The sequence below is a fragment of the Eptatretus burgeri genome, chromosome 5, assembly GCF_056783735.1.
Source record: "Eptatretus burgeri isolate ZD-2024b chromosome 5, Ebu_testis_v1, whole genome shotgun sequence".
NCBI classification, from domain to species: Eukaryota; Metazoa; Chordata; class Myxini; order Myxiniformes; family Myxinidae; genus Eptatretus; species Eptatretus burgeri.
The window spans coordinates 102,676,490-102,697,644 of record NC_140965.1 but is presented as its reverse complement, the minus strand read 5'-3'; the positions used below and the strand labels follow the sequence as shown (position 1 = coordinate 102,697,644).

The following is a 21,155-nucleotide window of genomic DNA, read 5'->3' as shown; positions in this document are numbered from 1 at the left end:
AAATACATTGACCAGCTCAACCAAAGGCATTGCTATCCCAATCCTCCAAACCATGTTGAACCCATTGAAAGTGAACCCTTGGTATTTATTCCAGTTGTGAGCCAAGTGCCAGAACCTAATGCGTCTGAACCCTATCGTGTAGTGGTGGACCCCGTTCCTCCTTCTATTCCTTCCCCTTCTTCAGCTCTTCCTGAATCCGCTACTATCAGCACTCCACAAGCACAGTCGCCCTTTTTGCGATGCTCTACTCGCCTGCGTAAGGCACCCAAGTGCTGGAACTTCTAGTGATTGTAACTTGCACTGCTGTGGAGTTGTTGCTATTGTTTTTTAGGGGGGGGGGGGTGGTGGGAGGGGAAATGTTGACATGTTCTGTGAAAGTTACCGTGACATGCATGTACAGTTTGTGTTACCCTGTGGAATAAATGGGGATCTCCGACTTGGGTGTCGTGTTGCCTTTCACCCCTTAATCCCGTGGATACGTCACACTCCCTGAGTCTCCACCCGTCCACTGCCAAAACCACACCCCCCCATGGGCCAAAATTCTCGGGCAAATTTTTCCCCGCGGAGTGTCATTCCAAATGCAGTTGTCCAGGCAAGCGTTCTTCCAACAAAGGAAGAAAATTTATGGCCTGCCTTTCATTGACAATGCGCAGCCACATGAATAGGGCCTCGAGGTGTTCCTTTTATCCATACTGCATGACTCATGCCAAAGATTGAGTCATCTCCATGGTGTTGGAGGAGCTCCCCACCAGATCCAGAGTCCACCATCCCGTGTAGCCGTGACTTCCAGAGTAACATTGACAGAACCCCCATAGTACACACGCGTGTGCAGGTGCGCTGTCGACCACGACTCAAGAACTCGACAGAAGTGCGTCAAAGGGAACGGCGACGCATGACCGAGAACCTGACAACACGTGTTTTGGGGGTGCTTGAGGTGCCACTGGGGACGATGGTCGATGTTTCGTCGTGATGTAAGTACATGGAGTGGAAGATTTATTTGTCGTTATGTTTGGAGACCTATCAGTGTTGTGCACACACACCAAAGCTGCCCGCCCGCGTTGCTTGCTGAGATGGATGCACTCATTTCCATATGAAAAGGCACCAGTGCTGGGGCTGTGCTAAATTGGTGAAAGTTTTTTTGGGCAATTCGTCAGCCGTGCTGTTCTCTATCAGACCTACACATGCGGAAGAAACTACTTTACAAAAGTTCTTTTTTAATTCCTTCTTTTTTTTTCTCTTTTTTTTTTTTTCCATCATCGCTCATTCGATTTCTCCACTTCATTTGGGAACAGTCAACCGAGGATGTTTCACCGAGCGACAGCGATGTGATATTCGTGGAGCATTAACATCAGGATAATCACCATTCCATCCCTGCAGCGAAATCCATCCTCTGCTCATGGTGAGTCGCTTCCTTGTAGGATTTTATATATCGTTCTTGTGACGATGAGCATGCGAGACATTTGGTTATTTTGGAAATGGAACATGGTCAATTTGTTTTTTGTAAGAGCTGGTCTTTGGAAGATTTTTCTTGATTTTTCAATTTGTAAGAGCTGGTCAATTTGTCAGTTGTAATAGACCGAATTCGTACAGTTCAGTTGGTACTGAGCCTTTAACCTGTGACCTTCACTTGGTTTTCATGATGAATGGAATCAATTGTAGCAGCAACCGTGTCACGTCGTGCCAGCAAGAGAGCGGAGGGGCTGCGGACATCATGGAGAACGACATTTCTTGGGAAGGACTTTGAGCCGGCAGTCCCATCACCTTGCACTCATCAATAGACGTTATTAATCCCCAAAGGAATATGTCACAAAGACAAGGTGTATGCATCTATGGGTCATGCTATGTCCAAATTACCTGTGCACTTTGTCGTTAACGTTAAACATCCTTAACTCATTCGGTTACTGGTCGATAACTGCCGCAGCAGAGGTGTCATGCTTTCAAATCCGAATATATTATGTTCCCAAAAGGTACACCAAAACCGATAGCCTAATGGATCCTCCCAACCCACATGTCCTTTGCAAATACATTGAAACTCAGATGTAAATGAAGACCGGACTCAGTGGTGTTATGGTTCGAGTGTTTGCTCTGAGTCCGGGAGGTCGGTGGTTAAAATCCTGGTCGAGTCATACCAAAGACTTTAAAATGGTCCGTGCTGCTTCCTTGCTTGATGATCAGCATGTAATAGGGATAGAACATGGACGAACAACCATAGGTTGGCACCCATTGTGCTGGCGGGCTGACCGAAGACATTCACTGTGACATTATATCCATATAGTACATGCATATTTAACTATAGGGTTAAATTCCGAATTCATTCTCCTGGTCACCACATCACTGAGCGTCCTCCATAGTCAGGAGCAGAAATTATGAATTCTTATCAGTGTGTCACCACACAATGACCTACTCTTTTTGAAAGGAATGATGGGATATTTAAAATTTCAACGTGAGAGCTCGCAGGTATGATGCAGCTGGCTTAATGTCCCCTCTGAAGGACGGACGGCAAGTAAAGTCCTTCAGCAAATCAAATTCGGAATAGACATCTCCAACTTCTGAGCTATCGCCTGTCAGCCCCTCTGTCACAATGGGTCTTCTTCTTAACTCTTTCTTCATTTCCTTGATGCCACAAAGGTCATGTCAAAGTCAGCAATAGCACAGGCTGGTCGATATTATTGACAGATAGGTACAGGAGAAGCTAATTACAATGTATGCTGATGCAATATCCACCAAGTTTTGGAACACAGTTACAACTAGAACCGCACTTGGTAAAACACATACCTCCGCTACACAATGCCTGATCCAGTAGAACATATTGGGCTCAATAATTTACTTAAATATCATACTATATATAATATTTAGCCTCATCTCTCAATGGTGCAGAATCACTGAAAATGTTCGTATCCGGATCCTCACCAAAATCGAATATTTTCGTCTTTGACACACACCCAAGCTGTCCACCAAGTTTCGTCTAAAATCGTACACAACTTTATGATGCATCACGCAAGATATCGGTTTTGCCCGATCTCTCAATGGTGAAGAATCACTTAAAAAATTTAATAATTATCGTATCCACATCTGGATTCAGATCTTCACCAAAATCGAATCAATTCGTCCTTGCCACACACCCAACATGTCTACCAAGATTCATCTGAATCTGTCACAACTTTTCGAGATATCCTGCTATCCTGTATATCGGTTTAGCACAATCTCTCAATGGTGAAGAATCACTTAAAAAAATTATTAGATCCAGATAAGGACCTACACCAAAATTCAATCAATTCATTCTTGTCACACACCAAAAGTGCCACCAACTTTCATCCGAATCCATCCACAACTTTTTGAGATATCCTGCTATACTGTATATCGGTTTAGCACAATCTCTCAATGGTGAAGAATCACTTTAAAAAATTATTAGATCCGGATCCAGATAAGGACCTACACCAAAATTCAATCAATTCATTCTTGTCACACACCAAAAGTTCCACCAACTTTCATCCGAATCCATCCACAACTTTTTGAGATATCTATTGTGCTATACATCATTTTTTGGCCCTTTTCTCTCAATGGTGAAGAATCAATTAAAAAATTCTAGTAGCCAGATCCAGATTTGGATCTTCACCAAAATCTATTCAGTTAATTCTTATTTACACACCCAACCTCTCCACAAAATTTCATCTGGATTCGTCCACATATTTTTGAGACATCCTGCAGACAAATAAATAAGAAAAATTACCCCCGTGCGGGAGTGACAATCATCTCTGCGAGAAAATATATAGCTTCCTGAAGGTAGGGCAGTTTTTGCAAACTTTGAAGTCATGTGACGCGAAAACGAAAGCGAATATCGAAAATCCGGCAAGACAAAATTTAGATATTGTCCCATAGATTTATATGCCACAATCAAATTCAAGATCGCTTGAGAAATGTAGGAGGAGATAGATTTTGAAAATCGTCATTTTTGCATGAAAATCATCATTTTCGCATTTTTTGCCAACTTTGAAGTCACGTGACACGAAAGCGAATATCGAAAATCCGGCCCAACAAAATTTAGATATTGTCCCATAGATTCATATGCCACAATCAAATTCAAGATCGCTTGAGAAATGGCGGAGGAGATAGGATTTGAAAATCGTCATTTTCGCAACGGACGGACGGATCGAAGGACATCTACACCCATATTATTAGGCCATGCTCGAAGAGATGACCTAAAAAGACCATGCAGAGCATGATACTTGAAAATTCACCATGGAGAAGTTGCCATGGAAACATCAAATTGTCAATTTCATCAAGATTAAAATGAACAATCTTAATCAAAGCTCAGGTCAATCGGATGAAAATTGATTATTTTTCAGATTGAAATTGATGATTTTAGAAGTTTGACCTTAAGTTGACCTTTGACCATTTGACCTCAAAAATAGTTGCTTTTCCAATTCAGTAACGGACTATGCAATTGCTGCTTAATTATCAGGTAAATCAGATGAAAATTGATAATTTTTCAGATCAAATTTGATGATTTTAGAAGTTTGACCCCTGACCTCAAAAATAGTTGCTTTCTCAATTCAGTGATGGACGATGCAAATCCTGTTCAACTTTCAATTTAATAGGATGTAAATTATCGAATTTTCAGTTGAAAATTGATGATTTTAAAAGTTTGACCTCGGGTGGACCTTTGACCTTTTGATCTCAAAAACAGTGGGTTTCCCAATTCAGGGATGTACTATTGCAATTGCTGTTTAATTTTCAAGTCAATCGGATGAAAATTGACAATTTTTCAGATAAAAATAGATGATTTTAGAAGTTTGACCTTGAGTTGACGTTTGACCTTTTGACCTCAAAATAGTTGGTTTCCCATTTCAGTGATGCAAAATGTAAATCTTGTTCAAATTTCAAGTCAATCGGATGAAAAATGACAATTTTAGAGATATGACCCCAATATTTTAGACATTTGACCTTTGACCTCAAAATTAATAGACTTCTCAGTTGAGACAACATCTACAACTTTATTAGAATTGTGACCTGAAGGCGATTGACAAACAGACAGACAGACAAACAGACAGAATAACAAAATCGACTAACCAATATAGTTGAAAAATCTTCGATTTTGCAAGTAACAAAAGACAGAAAGAGGTGAAAATATAACCTCCTTCACCTTCACCTTCAGTGGTGGAGATAATTAATGGATCCAGATTTGGATCTTCACCAAAATTGAATCAATTCTTCCTTGTAACATACCCAACCTGTCAACCAGGTGTCGTCCGATTCCATCTATAACTTTTGGATACATCACACTACATATTGGTTTAGCCCAATCTCTCAATGGTGAAGAATCACTTTTTTTTTCTTTGGTTTTTTTTGTCTACCTTGTCCAGGCTCAAACGAGAGCTAACACACAATGCACAACAAGGGGGGCATGAGACAAGAGGGGCGGGAGTGGAAAGGACAAAACAGTCGGGAACAGAGACATTATGAAATCTGTGGAAGGGAGAGGGATGGGGCAGGGAACACGGGGTATGCAAGATTGACATTACAGGGACTTTCAGGAAGGAAAGCAGGGAATTTGAAGGAGGGGGATTTGGGTTGGATTAATGGGGGTAGAAAAGATCGAAGTTTTAGATGGGGAAAGATAAGAGGTGGTGGTGAACTGCTGTTTTGAATGCCTGGAGGGAAGAATGGGATTGAAAAAAAAAAAAAAACTTTAAAAGCTAGAAGGGCACTCGGTAGAGCACATACCTCCACCCTGCAATGCCTGATCCACGAGAACATATCGGACCCAATACATTTTTGAAATATCATGCTCTATACCGTTTTTGCCCCTATCAATGGTGAAGAATTACTTTAAAAATTAAATAATTCGTATCCACATCTGGATTTGGATCTTCACCAAAGTTGAAACAGTTTGTTATTATCACACACCCAATCTGTCCACCAAGTTTCATTCAAATCCGTCCACAACTTTTTGATATATCGTGCTATATATCATTTTTGGCCCCATCTCTCAATGGTGAAGAAGCAATTTTAAAAAAATATTCGAGTCAGATCTGGAGCCGGATCTTCACCAAAATCTAATCACTTCGTCTTTGTCACACACTCAATCTGCCCACTAAATTTAATCCAGATCCGTCGACAACTTTTTGAGATATACTGCACACAGACAAACAAACAAAGAAGCCGGTAGGCGACGAGGGATTTGCAAGGATCGAAGCGCTGGATACGATGCTTTTCATTCTGACTGATCCACCGACGAAGATTCATTGCCAAGACGTATTGGTTCACATACAATTGTTCCTCTACCTGGCAATATTTTTCCTATTGCGTATTTTGCCAACTGGCACTCCTCATAAAAAATGACGATAAATAGACACCCTACTTTTGAAGGACTACTATTTGAAAAAGAATTGGTTTGCTGGTTTGTGCTGTGGAGCCTCGCATTGCAGACACACACACACACACACACACACACACACACACACACACACACACACACACACACACACACACACACACACACACACACACACACACACACACACGGAAAACCCGATAAACTTCTCTCAATGCTCGTTTGACCACACCTCCTGAGCCACACGATATTTTTCATAAGCCACGCCCACTTTCCTACGCCACTCCCACTTTAAATAATTAATAATTGGAGGTGGAGTGTAGGTCGTGGAATTGTTTATGGTAAATAAATAAATAATTAAAGGTGGTGTGTGGATCGTGGAATCGTTTACGGGAAATAAATAAATAATTGGAGGCAGTGTGGGTCGTGGAATCGTTTTCGGTAAATAAATAAATAAATAATTGGAGGTGGTGTGTGGGTGGAAATCGTTTACGGTGAATAAATAAATAAGGTAGTGTGTGTGTCGTGGAATCATTTGTGGCAAATAAATAAATAATTAAAGGTGGTGTGTGGATCGTGGAATCGTTTTCGGTAAATAAATAATTAAAGGTGGTCTGTGGATCGTGGAATCGTTTACGGTAAATAAATAAATAATTGGAGGTCGTGTGTGGATCGTGGAATCGTTTTCGGCAAATAAATAATTAAAGGTGGTTTGTGGGTCGTGGAATCGTTTTCGGTAAATAAATAATTAAAGGTGGTCTGTGGATCGTGGAATCGTTTACGGTAAATAAATAAATAATTGGAGGTCGTGTGTGGATCGTGGAATCGTTTTCGGCAAATAAATAATTAAAGGTGGTTTGTGGGTCGTGGAATCGTTTTCGGTAAATAAATAAATAATTAAAGGTGGTGTGTGGATCGTGGAATCGTTTACGGTAAATAAATAAATAATTGGAGGTAGTGTGTGTATCGTGGAATTGTTTTCGGTAAATAATTAAAAGTGGTGTGTGGGTCGTGGTATCGTTTACGGTAAATAAATATATGGTGGTGTGTGGGTCGTGGAATCGTTTTCGGTAAATAAATAAGGTGGTGTGTGGGTCGTGGAATCGTTTACGGTAAATAAATAAATAATTGGAGGTAGTGTGTGGATCGTGGAATCGTTTTTGGTAAAATAATAAATAATTATAGGTGGTGTTTGGGTCGTGTAATCGTTATCGGTATAAAAAATATATAAGGTGGTGTGTGGGTGGGGAATCGTTTACGGTAACTAAATAAATAAGGTGGTGTGTGGGTGGTGATGTGGATTTTTTTAAACCCACCTTGTTGTGATCGTTGTCCTCCTGAAGGATTCTAACTGGCCGATTGTGGAATCCTATTTGACTTCAGACAGAGTTTAACGTTTGTCCGATTTGATTATAAAATCCTACAAAAACCCTATCTACACTGATAAAACTGATGTCCACACAAGTCCTTCCTTGTGAAACAATTTATTTCCTAATTATACACCATACACTTCTCACCCTTGTACAATGAACTTAAGAATCCCCATTTGTTCCAATATTATTTGGTTCTATTTCATTTATTCTTACTTTAGTTAACAGTTAGACCAACCCGATTCAATTCACTTCTACATTACATCAGAGAGTTTTATTCTAACTTGGTACTTGGTCAGTTCCAAGGAGTACAAGCCACTGAGAAACTATACTTCCTCATGTGCTTGCACTGAGAACAATGTGCCTTTCAAAACATTTTATACTTCCATGAGAGAGAGGTTGGGGGATATTCATCCAGACTGTAGACGTGTCTTTTAGACAAAAAGCCACTTCGTACATTTTCTCAGCAAAGGTTCATTTATCAGCTCGGTCACTCTGCTACAGAACCACACATTTCTTATCATTTAGGGCAAAAGTCTTTTGGCCAGAAATGACAGCCAATTCAATTTGCAGCATAAAAGTTACATTTCTGAAACTCCATTTGTTACAATTTAAAATACATTAATATAAATTTTTCCCCCACAGTGGGGAATCGTTTTCGGTAAATAAATAAATAAATAATTAAAGGTGGTGTGTGGGTCGTGGAATCATTTACCGTAAATAAATAAATAAATAAGGTGGTGTGTGGGTCGTGGAATCTTTTACGCTAAATAAATAATTGGAGGCGGTGTGTGGGTCGGGGAATCGTTTTTGGTTAATAAATAAATAATTGGAGTTGGTGTGGGTGGGGAATCGTTTAAGGTAAATAAATAAATAATTGGAGGTGGTGTGTGGGTGGTGGAATCATTTTCGGTAAATAAATAAATTATCGGTTTGCTGGTTTGTGCTGTGGAGCCTCGCGTTGCAGACACACACACACACACACACACACACACACACACACACACACACACACACACACACACACACACACACGGAAAACCCGATTCACTTCTCTCAATGCTCTTGTTTGACCACACCTCCTGAGCCACACGATATTTTTCATAAGCCACGCCCCCACTTTTCATCAACCACGTCTACTTTCCCTAAGCTCCGCCCACTTTCCTAAGCCCCTCATAAAAAAATGACAGTAAATAGACACCCTATTTTTGAAGGACTACCATTTGAAAAATAAAACCTCAATCAAAAATTGGCTCGAGTAGAATTTTCTAAATATCTCAACGTGTTTTTTTCTGAAGTCTCGTTTCTCCACATTCAAAACTGAAGGACAAGTATTGAAAATAGTGAACGCAGTTTTTCGGCCGCTGCAGGTGGTTGCTTAGCAACGAAACTCAATCGCGCCTACTCCCAGCCCATATGGCACGTGTTCGCCAAGTTTCATCGAAATCGGTTTGCTGGTTTGTGCTGTGGAGCCTCGCGTTTCAGACACACACACACACACACACACACACACACACACACACACACACACACACACACACACACACACACACACACACACACACACACACACACACACACACACGGAAAACCCGACAATAAGGGATATCTAGCGAATCCAATAATGCCAGTTAGATGCGTTGTTGTTGGTTGTAGCAACACAACCAAAGATGGTGTGAGTATGCATGTTTTCCCAAAAATTTCCCAAATAATAATGCCACTCCCAACCCCAAGTCATCACCCTTTGCCTCCCAACCCTAAGGAACTCATCCCTCCCTACACTCAAGCCTTCAACTTCCCCCCCTCCACCCAATACCCGACTCCCACCAAAAGTCCTCAACCCCCCTCCTCCCCCTTCCAAAGTTGTCCCATCTTTACTCTCATCCTCCTGCTCATACAAGCAAACAGGCATTCCCACGTCAAAACAGTGGACGATGTAACGTTTTCTGCTTACCCTATCATGCTATCACCAACTTCACAGAAACCCATCAGGGACCATTCAAACTTACTTAACATATTTTTTGCCCAGATTTGACACCCCCACCCCCTGTAACACTCCGTAATGCTTCAACAGACACCCCCTAAAATATTACGTCACGCTCGATGAAGACACCTCCCCCTCCACATACTTTATCCCTTAATCCCGGAATGCTAATTATCGCGTTGTTTTTTTCACTTACTACGAACTGTATTTGAAAAAAAGGTCAACGCTGTATGTACAGTGTACCATAAACAAGACCACGTGGCAGTCGGCTACTGTAATTACTGTAATGACGTCATCGGACGAATCGCCGGGAGTGATGAAAGAGTTTCCAAAATAAATGTTCAATTGCTTTCATTTGCAGATGAGATTAAGCATCTGTGGAAAAAGAAAAGATGGAAAAGCAATGATGTTATTTAAATAAAGTGATATTCTTTCATCAATGTAGTGAAGACGTGTATTTCTTCAGCATTGAGAGAGGGGGCCAGAAACGATACACAGCATGATATTTCAAGACGTTATGGACGGAGTATGACAAAACTTGGTGGACGAGTTGGTTCGGTGATGAAGTTCGATTTTGGTTCAGGTCAGGATTCAGGTTCAGCCAATCAGTGGCCGACAAAATGTCAACTGCTCAGCCTGGTGGAGGTATGTTCTCTACGGAGTGCCGTTCTCATTGCTGGAATAATTACAGAGAAGTGTGACGTCAAAATACCAGCAGACTCCACATTTAGCACGTTCTAACTCGATGGTTTCCCGGTTGTTATTGCCGAGTCTGTCTTCCACGTCATCCCGGTTGTTGTGATCATCAGGTCTTGCAAGACCTCGGGATCATGTGTGTGTGTACAGTCTGGCGGCATATTCCACATCGTGATTTTGACTATCGTCGTAATCTGAGGATTATTGATCAAAAAAAAAATCATTCATCGAGTTCACTTTCTGACAAGTGTGAAGCGAGTTGTGCGGCCGTGAGCCTTTCCGTGGTGATGACGTCGTTCTGGTGATGACGTCACGCAGATGACGTAATAACCGACCGTGACGGTTTTTCAGGCCGGGAGCAGCCAGGTTGAATATATATATATATATATATATATATATATATATATATATATATATATATATATAAATATATATATATAAATATATATATATATATACATATACATACATACATACATACATATATATACATACATATATACATATACATATACATATACATATACATATACATATACATATATACATACACATATACATATACATATACATATACATATACATATACATATACATATACATATATATATATATATATCTACATATATATATTGTGACGTCCACGGGACTTGAACAGTCCCGTTAAACGTAGAATGAGCCGAAACAATGGAGGCGGTTTATTTATTTATAACCCAAACATGGCGGTTCTAATCGCTCCACCGCAAACGGGACGAGGAAGGTGGCACGAGTCACTTTTCACCGAGTTGATGTTTATTTGTTTTTATTATCACCAGAAATAACAAGACTCGGCAAGAAGAGGGATCCAGGGCGATTCGACGGGATGGTGTGGGATCGGGCGTGTGGAAAAACACAGACAATTCCAATGAATATAGAGATCTCAAACCTTCTAAGGTGCCAAGCACACACACACACACACACACACACACACACACACACACACACACACACACACACACACACACACACACACACACACACACACACACACACAACGTAGCTATTCCTGGTGGTCAGGCTGGACCGTGGTGTGGACGCAACTGTCCCTGGATCAGCGTCGGTCGAGCTGGCCTTGCTCTCGTCAGGGGGGGGGGGGCAGGAGAAACCGTGGTGCTGTCGACCTCCTGGTCTTGGCCCAAGTCCACTCACAGCCGCCAGGGAACCAGTTCTGGCGCCAAGTTGCGAGCAGGAGAGGGAGGCAGGTCCGCCCGCCGCCCGACCCCGTACTCCGAGTCAGCAGAACCCCAGAGCCAACCGAGGCGAGGCACGAGGCTCGGCAAGGCTCCCAGACACGATCAAGAGCACGATCGACTCAGCACAGCAACCAGAACGCTCTCTGCCGCCACAGCTTCCACACCAAAAAAACACGATCGTTCTGGTTGTAATCTTCTTCCTCCTCCTTTTCGACCCCGAACAGAACCTTTTTATCCTTCTGCCTCGTCACTCCCAATCGAGCCGTTTATTGGCCCACCGCCATCGCCTTCCGCCAATCGTGATCACGGGGCGGAGCCATCCGCTGCACTGTCCTGTGACGTCACGGCCAGTCTTCAGAGAATACCAAAAGGGGTTTACGCAGACACACTTACCCTATCCCGTGTCCCTATCTAATTACGTGACATTTATCATTTCCCCCTTGAAGAAATGAACATTTACTTATTATTTATTTATTACTTATTACATCGAGATCCGGGTCAAATCGAACAGCATGGCATACCTAATTAAACATCCTAATTACCCTTTGAATGCATACCCCCCCTCAAACGTAACACTGCCCCCTCCTCTGGTACCGCAGCTCCTGCAATGTATATCACAGGCTCTACCGTACCAGCCTTAACACTTACTGACTCACACCTAATTAACCTAACCAAATAAAGTAGGAGGGGCAATGGGCAGCGAGTCACAGCTAACTTACCTATCCTGCTTAATGTACTACCCCCTTATGGCCTTATCCTCGCCTAAACAATCATTCGTTTTTGTTTTTTTTATTTTATCACATGAGAGCACTGAGCGAAGTTGCACTCCATCCTCCAGATCATCGCTCTTGCCCAGCACTCTTCCAGTGATCTGGGGAGGGGAAACAAAAGGTTCCACAAAAAACACAACACTTATACTTTACATTCCTACTCTAAGCCTTAACGATACTATTCACAGGATATTTACACTTGACCGCCTCCCCCAGTGGATGCTAATAGACCCAGCGTTACCTGGGGAGCCAATTTTCAAATTTGCTTACCCCAAAATTATGCGGACATCATGCCCTTGCTGCACCTGTCAAGTTGTGCGGGATCGGGTGGGACTCACACATCTTCACAACACTCACACCATGGTCATCATCACATTTCGAGGTCATGGTCCTCATTTTAATCATGTAGGCTGAATCCCGTCATGGCCGTGGGGAGGGTTACCACAAGATGATGGGGGCATCTCAGGTGCAACCATGCCCACAGGTAAGCTTTAGTCCAATCCGGACGCTTCTCCGCCCCGCTCCCTTTGATTCCCTCCCCCCTGGTAGCCATCAGCTCTAATCCTGTACAACACTCTGGAAGGGGTCTCACTGGCTCCTCTGGCCTTCCTGGGTCGCCAAGGTCCTACCCGCCTTGGTCGCCCAACCAGACCCTCTCCAAGTTGCCTCCAGACACTGTCACCATTAGCCACCAGGTGGTGAATCTCCTTGAAGGGGGTCGCAATTCACGCTCACCGTGAGCTTCAGCAATCCCTGTGGACAAGCACATCATCCCCACCCACAAAACTCACATGACTCTCCCACCCCATCGGCCTTACATGTGACACCTGCATTTCTAACACTTCACCGACCATGACCTTCCCTGTTACCACACCATGCCCAATAAAAAAAAACAATGTGTGCACCATACATTTCACTTCTTCACTAAAAACAACTCACACAGCACTTCTCACCCGATCCACGCACCAGCCATTGGACAGCCACTCGTGCCCGCTTCGTTACCAATTACCCACTGCCCCGATTGTCACTCTAAAACCCAGCAGAACTTACAAACCCATGCCAATTTTCCCACAATTCATTTTTTTCCACCAAAGGAGGGCACTTCGCCACAATCTCAGCAGCCGTGCATGGCCCTATATGCTCAGCCCGATCTAGTCTCCCGGACCCCCGACAGTGATCTCCGGACCCGACCTATGAAAGGGCATCTCGGATAGACCTGGCGGTTCAGCAGGAGGATTCATCCTCTCCGGGCTTGAAAGTCTATTGGAGGGTCTCTCCATCGCCGGGTACCGGCAATATCGTTGCATGTGTCCTCTTCGCCCGCACCGGAAACAACTCCCCTTAAAGGCCCCGTGAGTATCGGTGAAATGTCTTTTCCGGTTCCGGACCCCCTCGGCCATAATCAAATTGCTCTATTGGCTGGGCTGGACCCCGCCGCTTTGGCGCACCAACTACCGGATTACCCTTTATCAAACTCGACAGTTTCAGGCAAATTTCCTGAAACATTTGGGTAATGCCAATTTCTCCCAGCCCCCCTCCCTGATCCTGGATCTCCGCCTGTCGGATCGTCACCGATGGCCTCTCTGGAACCCGACCCGGCCGACTCCACGAGGCCAGCCTGGCCGCGCACTCGGCCGCTCGGTGAACGGTGGGTGGATCCTGTAACTCCACTAGCGCTCGGACCTCAGGGTCAGGAAGAGCAGCTAAAAATTTCTCGAGTGCCAGTCTGTCCCATGCCTCCACTGTAAGGTCCCGATACGCGATCCTGACTGATTGGTAAATGTCCTGTGCCAGCTCCTGCACGGTCTCACTCGGCTTTAATCTGCGGTGCTGGAGCTGGGCCCGCACCAGATCACAGTTTGCCGCGAACCCAAACCGACGGCTCAACGCCTCGCAAATGTGGGAGCTGGTCAACATCCCCTCCGCGATCACGTTTAACACATCTGCGGCTGGTCCCCGCAACGTTGCCACCAAATTCCCTGTACGTTCCCGCTCATTCCACCCGTTTAGTCGGGAAATGCACTCAAATTGCGTCAGAAAAGCTTCAACGCTCCCTGACCCGTCAAAATTTACCAGGGGGATCACTTTTACGGTGGCCCGCTTCTCAGTTTCTCCCTTGTCCGAATCCAGCCCAGGGATCAAACACCCTTGTGGCTGCGTATCCAATTTTGGAGCCCACTGTGGCCAAATATGTTTTGTGGTGAGGGTCTCATGGGTCAATTTTGCCTCCTGTTCCAAACGTTGAATGGACCGATTCACCTCTTCCCGCAGGATCTTCTGGGCCCGCACAACCTCCTCCAAGGCTCCGTCGCGAGTTTGTAGCTGCTCCTCAACCAACCCGGACACTCTACTTACAAAAGACGGCTCTACCAGGCCTTTATCCAAGACTTCATCTTGGCTCATAATTTTATCTTGTTCGTCTAAACGAGCTTCCAATCCTTTTACCTCCTTCGCCAAATTCATCCCTTGCTTCCTCAGCTCTCCCCACTCTTCAACTTGCAGCTGCATACGAGCATCAACACAGGCACGATGACGTTCCAGGCTTTCATCCACTTTATCAACCCGAATGTTCGTTGCATCAATTTTATCTACCAATTTTTTTCGTATATTTTCCCCCTCCAATGTAATTTCTATCTTTGTTTACTCCAATCTATCCTCGAATTTGCTTTGTATTTCTCCCAATTTAACATCCACACACTCCTGCATCTCAGTTTTCATTTTCTCCATCTTTTCCCCCAATTCATCCCTCATTAAATCAATCCGTGCACCCAATTGTTCCCCCATTACCCCCAATTGATCTGTCATTTCTGCCCCCTGTGCCGTCATTTTTGCCATTTGTGCCGTCATTTCTGCCCTCTGTCTCACGAATTGATTTTCCATTTGTGCCGTCATTTCTGCCCCATGTGCCGTCATTTCTGCCCTCTGTGTCACGAATTGATTTTCCATTTGTGCCGTCATTTCTGCCCTCTGTGTCACGAATTGATTTGCCATTTTTACCGTCATGTCCGCTATTAAACGTTCCAACAGTGTCTGGATCGTCATCGCACCGGTTTCCGGCGCTGCCGGCCCCGTTACGGGCGATGAAGCACGGTCCACGCTCGGAATGGGGGAGGTTCCAACCCTACCCCCGTCTCTCCCTTCTTCCCCCGACTCGCTGCCAGACACGTGGCCTTCCTCCTCAAACATCTGCACATCCGCCATGGTGCAGAAGTCCCGTTTGCCGCCAATTAATTTAAATTTTAAAAATCCCGCCAAAATTTTCTCGCGCTCGCGCGCTTTTCTGTAATAATTTTGTATTCCAATTCGTGGCGAGATTTTAATCTTGGTATATTCTCCCGATACCAAATATAATTTAGAGGGGTTTGAACATCCAACACCCTGACACCAATGTGATGTTCACGTTACTTGAACAGTCCCGCCAACGTAGAATGAGCCGAAACAATGGAGGCCGTTTATTTATTTATAACCCAAACATGGCGGTTCTAATCGCTCCACCGCAAACGGGACGAGGAAGGTGGCACGAGTCACTTTTCACCGAGTTGATGATGTTTATTTGTTTTTATTATCACCAGAAATAACAAGACTCGGCAAGAAGAGGGATCCGGGGCGATTCGACGGGATGGTGTGGGATCGGGCGTGGGGAAAAACACAGACAATTCCAATGAATATAGAGATCTCAAACCTTCTAAGGCACCAAGCACACACACACACACACACACACACACACACACACACACACACACACACACACACACACACACACACACACACACACACACACACACACACACACACACACACACACACACACACACACACACACACACACACACACACACACACACACACAGTAGCTATTTCTGGTGGTCAGGCTGGACCGTGGTGTGGACGCAACTGTCCCTGGATCGGCGTCGGTCGAGCTGGACTTGCTCTCGTCAGGGAGGGGCAGGAGAAACCGTGGTGCTGTCAACCTCCTGGTCTTGGCCCATGTCCGCTCACAGCCGCCAGGGAACCAGTTCTGGCGCCAAGTTGCGAGCAGGAGAGGGAGGCAGGTCCGCCCGCCGCCCGACCCCGTACTCCGAGTCAGCAGAACCCCAGAGCCAACCGAGGCGAGGCACGAGGCTCGGCAAGGCTCCCAGACACAATCAAGAGCACGATCGACTCAGTACAGCAACCAGGACGCTCTCTGCCGCCACAGCTTCCACACCAAAAACCCACGATCGTTCTGGTTGTAATCTTCTTCCTCCTCCTTTTCGACCCCGAACAGAACCTTTTTATCCTTTTGCCTCATCACTCCCAATCGAGCCGTTTATTGGCCCACCGCCATCGCCTTCCGCCAATCGTGATCACGGGGCGGAGCCATCCGCTGCACTGTCCTGTGACGTCACGGCCAGTCTTCAGAAAATACCAAAAGGGGTTTACGCAGACACACTTACCCTATCCCGTGTCCCTATCTAATTACGTGACATTTATCATTTCCCCCTTGAAGAAATGAACATTTACTAGACAACTTATCACCACTGAATTATTACTTATTACATCGAGATCCTGGTAAACTCTAACAGCATGGCATACCTAATTAAACATCCTAATTACCCTTTGAATGCATACCCCCCCCTCAAACGTAACAATATATATATACATATATATATATATATATATATATATATATATATATATATATATATATATATATATATATATATATATATATATATATATATTTTAACTTTGTAACACCTGAAAAAATTATTAGAATTAAAATCCACATTTAAGATCTTTGTTTATGACAGTATCTACAAATTAATATTATCACATCAAGAAAAAAAAAATCAAAATTAAACACCGATCCTGCGGACCCTTAAGCTGGTTGTCCCGTCTGCTAGCATTAGCTGGCGGACCTTAAAGATGCCGATGTGTATTTTTAGAAGAGTATGTGCGTGAATCGCTGACGTCATGAAACAAAGTGCAAGTTCCTCCACAAAATCTCCTTCAAGCTAACGTCAGGAATGCTCAACCAGTTCGTGAAAGACTTGGGACAAAAAGATTTCCCACGCTGTCCCCACAAGAAGGTGGGAGGGAGGTAATTGAGGTTGTTTACTGTTCATCTACAAACGTGTAATATTTTAGGCTTTTTTTTTTTAACCATTAACCTTGTTTTTTGTAGGAAAATGGCTTCAATGCCCTGGTATCATCTCATCACTGCACAACTCATCTTTTCCCAAGTAAGTTACTCCGTGCTAAATCGGTCAACACGTTTTGATTGACTTTTAGTTATTTATCTTTCCTGCACAGTACTTTGATTGGTTTTCCCAATAATTTATTTTACAGATGGCCACGTGTTTCGTGAACGATTTTAACTTGGGTGAGTCTGGTCTCCATTTTCTCATAAGGAAATAAACACAAAGTTTAGACGTCACCCGATCGCGTTCCTTCTCAGTTTATCCTTTAACAACCTTTTCAATAGATGACTCGCACAAGAAGAGAAAGTCAGAGTCTTGACAGAGGGTAAAGGTCATGCTGGGTGAGCTTTTTCCGGCAGTGGTCTCGAAACATGTTGGACATTGAAAAACTATTGAGCTATTGGTCTCATGGTAAGCCTGGTGTTGACTTAGTGGTTAGGGTGGCGGCTTGGGATCCCAGGATCCCAGTGTCCTGAGTTCAAGCCCCGTTGGCTGCTGAATTAACACCAGGGGGTTGACTTATGAGTCTGGTGTACTGGTGTAAATGAGTACCAGTGTACTGGTCCCGGTGTATTCCCCGGTTAGAATAGGTGTACCATATCCCTGTGTGTCGTAAGAGGCGACCAGGGTTGGCGTCAGGAAGGGCATCCGGCCATAAAACATTGCCTCACAAAAAGCCAAACCCCTGCACAGCAGGGAAAAATGGCTGTAAAAACGGTCATTTATTGGTCTCATGGTGGTTACCTTTTGCCTGTGGGCTGGAGCCAGCATTTCTTGACCCCACATCCCAATATACCCTTTATTGCATCCTTTGGTGGCCACAAAACGAACGTCAAGACCTACCTATGGTAGCTTAAAACCTTGCCCTGATTCTGAAGGACCGACACCCAAAATTTGGAGCCTCTGGATGCTGTGGTTCGGCCGTGAAAGAGCATCAAACAAACGCACAACCACACAAACTCTTGAAAATATCTATAAGATGTATGGACTGAATAAATAAATAAATTCTAACGTTTGCATGTCTTAGTTCCATTGGAGGAATCTCATTTCGAGAACGTTTCTTTACACTCCTTGTATTCCACCACGACCATCTCCATCATCATTGGAACCAAATATTTGCATAAGGCAACAGAAACCGAACTTGGAATTACGATGTGTGTAATTACTGTCACCATCGAAACACTGTGCCACGTATGACATCCTGGGGCTTTGCTTCGAGTGTCCTTCATTTTAACCTATAAACTAATGGTGATACATCGTCTTGACAGACCCATACAATAGATTGCACGTCCTGTGCCCATAAAATTATAGCATATCAGAATTTTGCAAATGTGTCATCTGTGTTCCTGCAGATGCGGCCTCCGCAATCACGTCGCAGAGGCACTTCGAGCTGGACGGCTGGGTGTTTGAAGTGTGGAACGTGGCAGTTCCATGGGCAGTTGCTCAACGCCTTTGCCGACAAAAGTTTGGTCATGTTGTAGTCATCCTCTCTGCTCAGGAAAACTCTGCTGTTACCCAAAACCTTTGGGCTTTGGGTGCCCAACGAGCAGTGTGGTTAAAGGTGGTGCTCCGCGCAGGTGGAAAAGGAGCCATTCGACCTGAGCCAGTGGCACATCATCGGGGTAAGTGATCATGTTGGATAGGAGCGGTGGAAGGGCCATGTTAGTATCATATACAAAGCATGGCGATCTACTTTTTACTTACATTGGGGACCTTCGGGGAAGCTGAGGATTTTGTGGTCTTCATTGAAAGGGATGATTTGAATGCCATTTGGCGCATTAAACCTGTGTGTGTGTGTCACAACCTCGTCAACGATGTACACACCACTTACACATCACTGTCACGTTATACGAGTGTCAAATACTTGTTGAGGAGCTTAAACATAGATGTTAGGACAGAACAGACACCACCACGATGACTACTATTACTACTACTACTTGATGTGTCTTGGTTCTGTTTTGAGTATCTCATTCCAAGATGATCTCAGAGAATGATCTAATCAGACTTAGTGGTGTAATGGTTAGAGTGTCTGCTGTTGGTCAGGGAGGTTGGTGGTTTGAACCCTGGTGGAGTCATACAAAAGACTTTAAAATGGTACGTGCTGCTTCCTTTCTTGACCTTCAACATTTTAAAATAAGTTGGAAATGCTGGTGCAGTCTGTGATGGGCCTAAACGCCCCCCCCCTCACCTCTTTCGAAGCTCCTTGTAAGGGAACTTATTATTTATTTACTTATTCAATGGCTCCACATATTCCCACCTTCATGCAGGTTCAGCTGGGGAACCTTTTTTGGCCCAAGTCTTTCACGAGCCGTTGGCCAGGCCTGACGCTTGACTGAGGGTTGCAGGAATTTGTAATTTGCCCAGGGTGCGTGCAATAATATTCGTGAATTACATTGTAACATCTTTAATGTGCACCAAGAATCAGTGCTGACAGATGATTCATCTGACGTAACATTCTTCTGATGGACCGCTCACATACCGATGCCTTGCCCTGCATGCGAAACGCCAGAGATGGGTCAAAATGTGCAACAAGGCTACATGGTTCAAAGATCAATGAACATACCTCGAAACTATCATGCCAGCCCACAAAACAGACAAATTAATGAAATGGATGCAAATGTTTCCTTCCCCAGACTCACCGGGTCGCACGTGCTCATCCAGCAACCTTTTCCTTGTTGCCCTTCCCAAATCTATAGTCTCATTGCTGACCTTCACTCCATTGTTCTCCAAGATCATATTCAATCTTATTCTTTCCCTTTGGTCCTCTGTTTGCGGCTACCGCCGACATCTCTTTTTGGCTCCTATGTCTATCCATGATCCTTTCTGTTGCTCTGTAGCATTGTCTATCTGCAATTACCCTGTTCCTCTACTGAACTTTGTTTTGGTGTGCTTGCATGACCCTTACACACCTTTCATGTTTTCTGTTGGTTTCTCTCTCCTTTGTGTATTTGTCTGTGCCTGCTGTCTGCCTGTGTCTGCTCTGCTCCATTGTCATTCATTGGCCTCTCACCCCCATGTATACTGTGCCTTGTGACCCTTGGCCCCATTCTGAAAATATGTTCAGAAAAGGAAGTGAATGGGAGGGATGTTTGGCAGCAGGATGGCAGGGATTCAGTTAGGAGAAGGTCGTAATGAGGATAAGAAAGGGGCAAGTGATGTTACATAGGAGGGGGCAGGGCTGGATTTAGACATGTGGTGGCCCCTGGGCAGCCTTCAGTAGTGGAGGCCCACCCTACCTTAGAATACTAAAAAGGTGACAAGACATATTTACAGTCATCCATGAAGTTTTAATCTCCGTCTCACATAAGATATAAGTGAGCACGCATGACGCGCATGCGTGTCCACTATTTCTCACCATGATGTGAGCTTGAATGAATATATCTCAACAGTTTTGTAGAGCAAAGTGCAAACGGCTCAAGCCGGGTTAACCAATCGTAAGCTAACTATTAAAGTAACCTTATAAATGCAAGGACCATAAATGTAACCTGAAAAATTCGAGGATAATAATAGGAAAGAGACGTGCAAAGTCCCATACTCCCATAGAAGTCAACTGACTTCCATATAAAATAGAGAATGAGATATGATG

At 44.1% G+C, this 21,155-nt stretch overlaps 1 protein-coding gene across 5 annotated transcripts in view; it reads left to right on the top strand.

The window, feature by feature from the left end:
* The first annotated feature begins 363 nt into the window (after positions 1–363).
* ADGRD2 (adhesion G protein-coupled receptor D2) overlaps positions 364–21,155 on the top strand; it is a 234,253-nt gene continuing 213,461 nt past the window's right edge. The window contains exons 1-5 of one of the 5 annotated variants that reach the window (XM_085883253.1): positions 364–971; positions 1,293–1,399; positions 17,554–17,611; positions 17,718–17,751; positions 18,922–19,191. In XM_085883253.1, coding sequence (XP_085739379.1) covers positions 17,558–17,611; positions 17,718–17,751; positions 18,922–19,191 — 358 coding nt within the window. In that variant the 5' untranslated portion in view covers positions 364–971; positions 1,293–1,399; positions 17,554–17,557. The remainder of the gene's footprint in view (positions 972–1,292; positions 1,400–17,553; positions 17,612–17,717; positions 17,752–18,921; positions 19,192–21,155) is intronic. The other 4 variants (XR_015058674.1, XM_085883251.1, XM_085883249.1 and 1 more) reach the window with 4 other exon arrangements.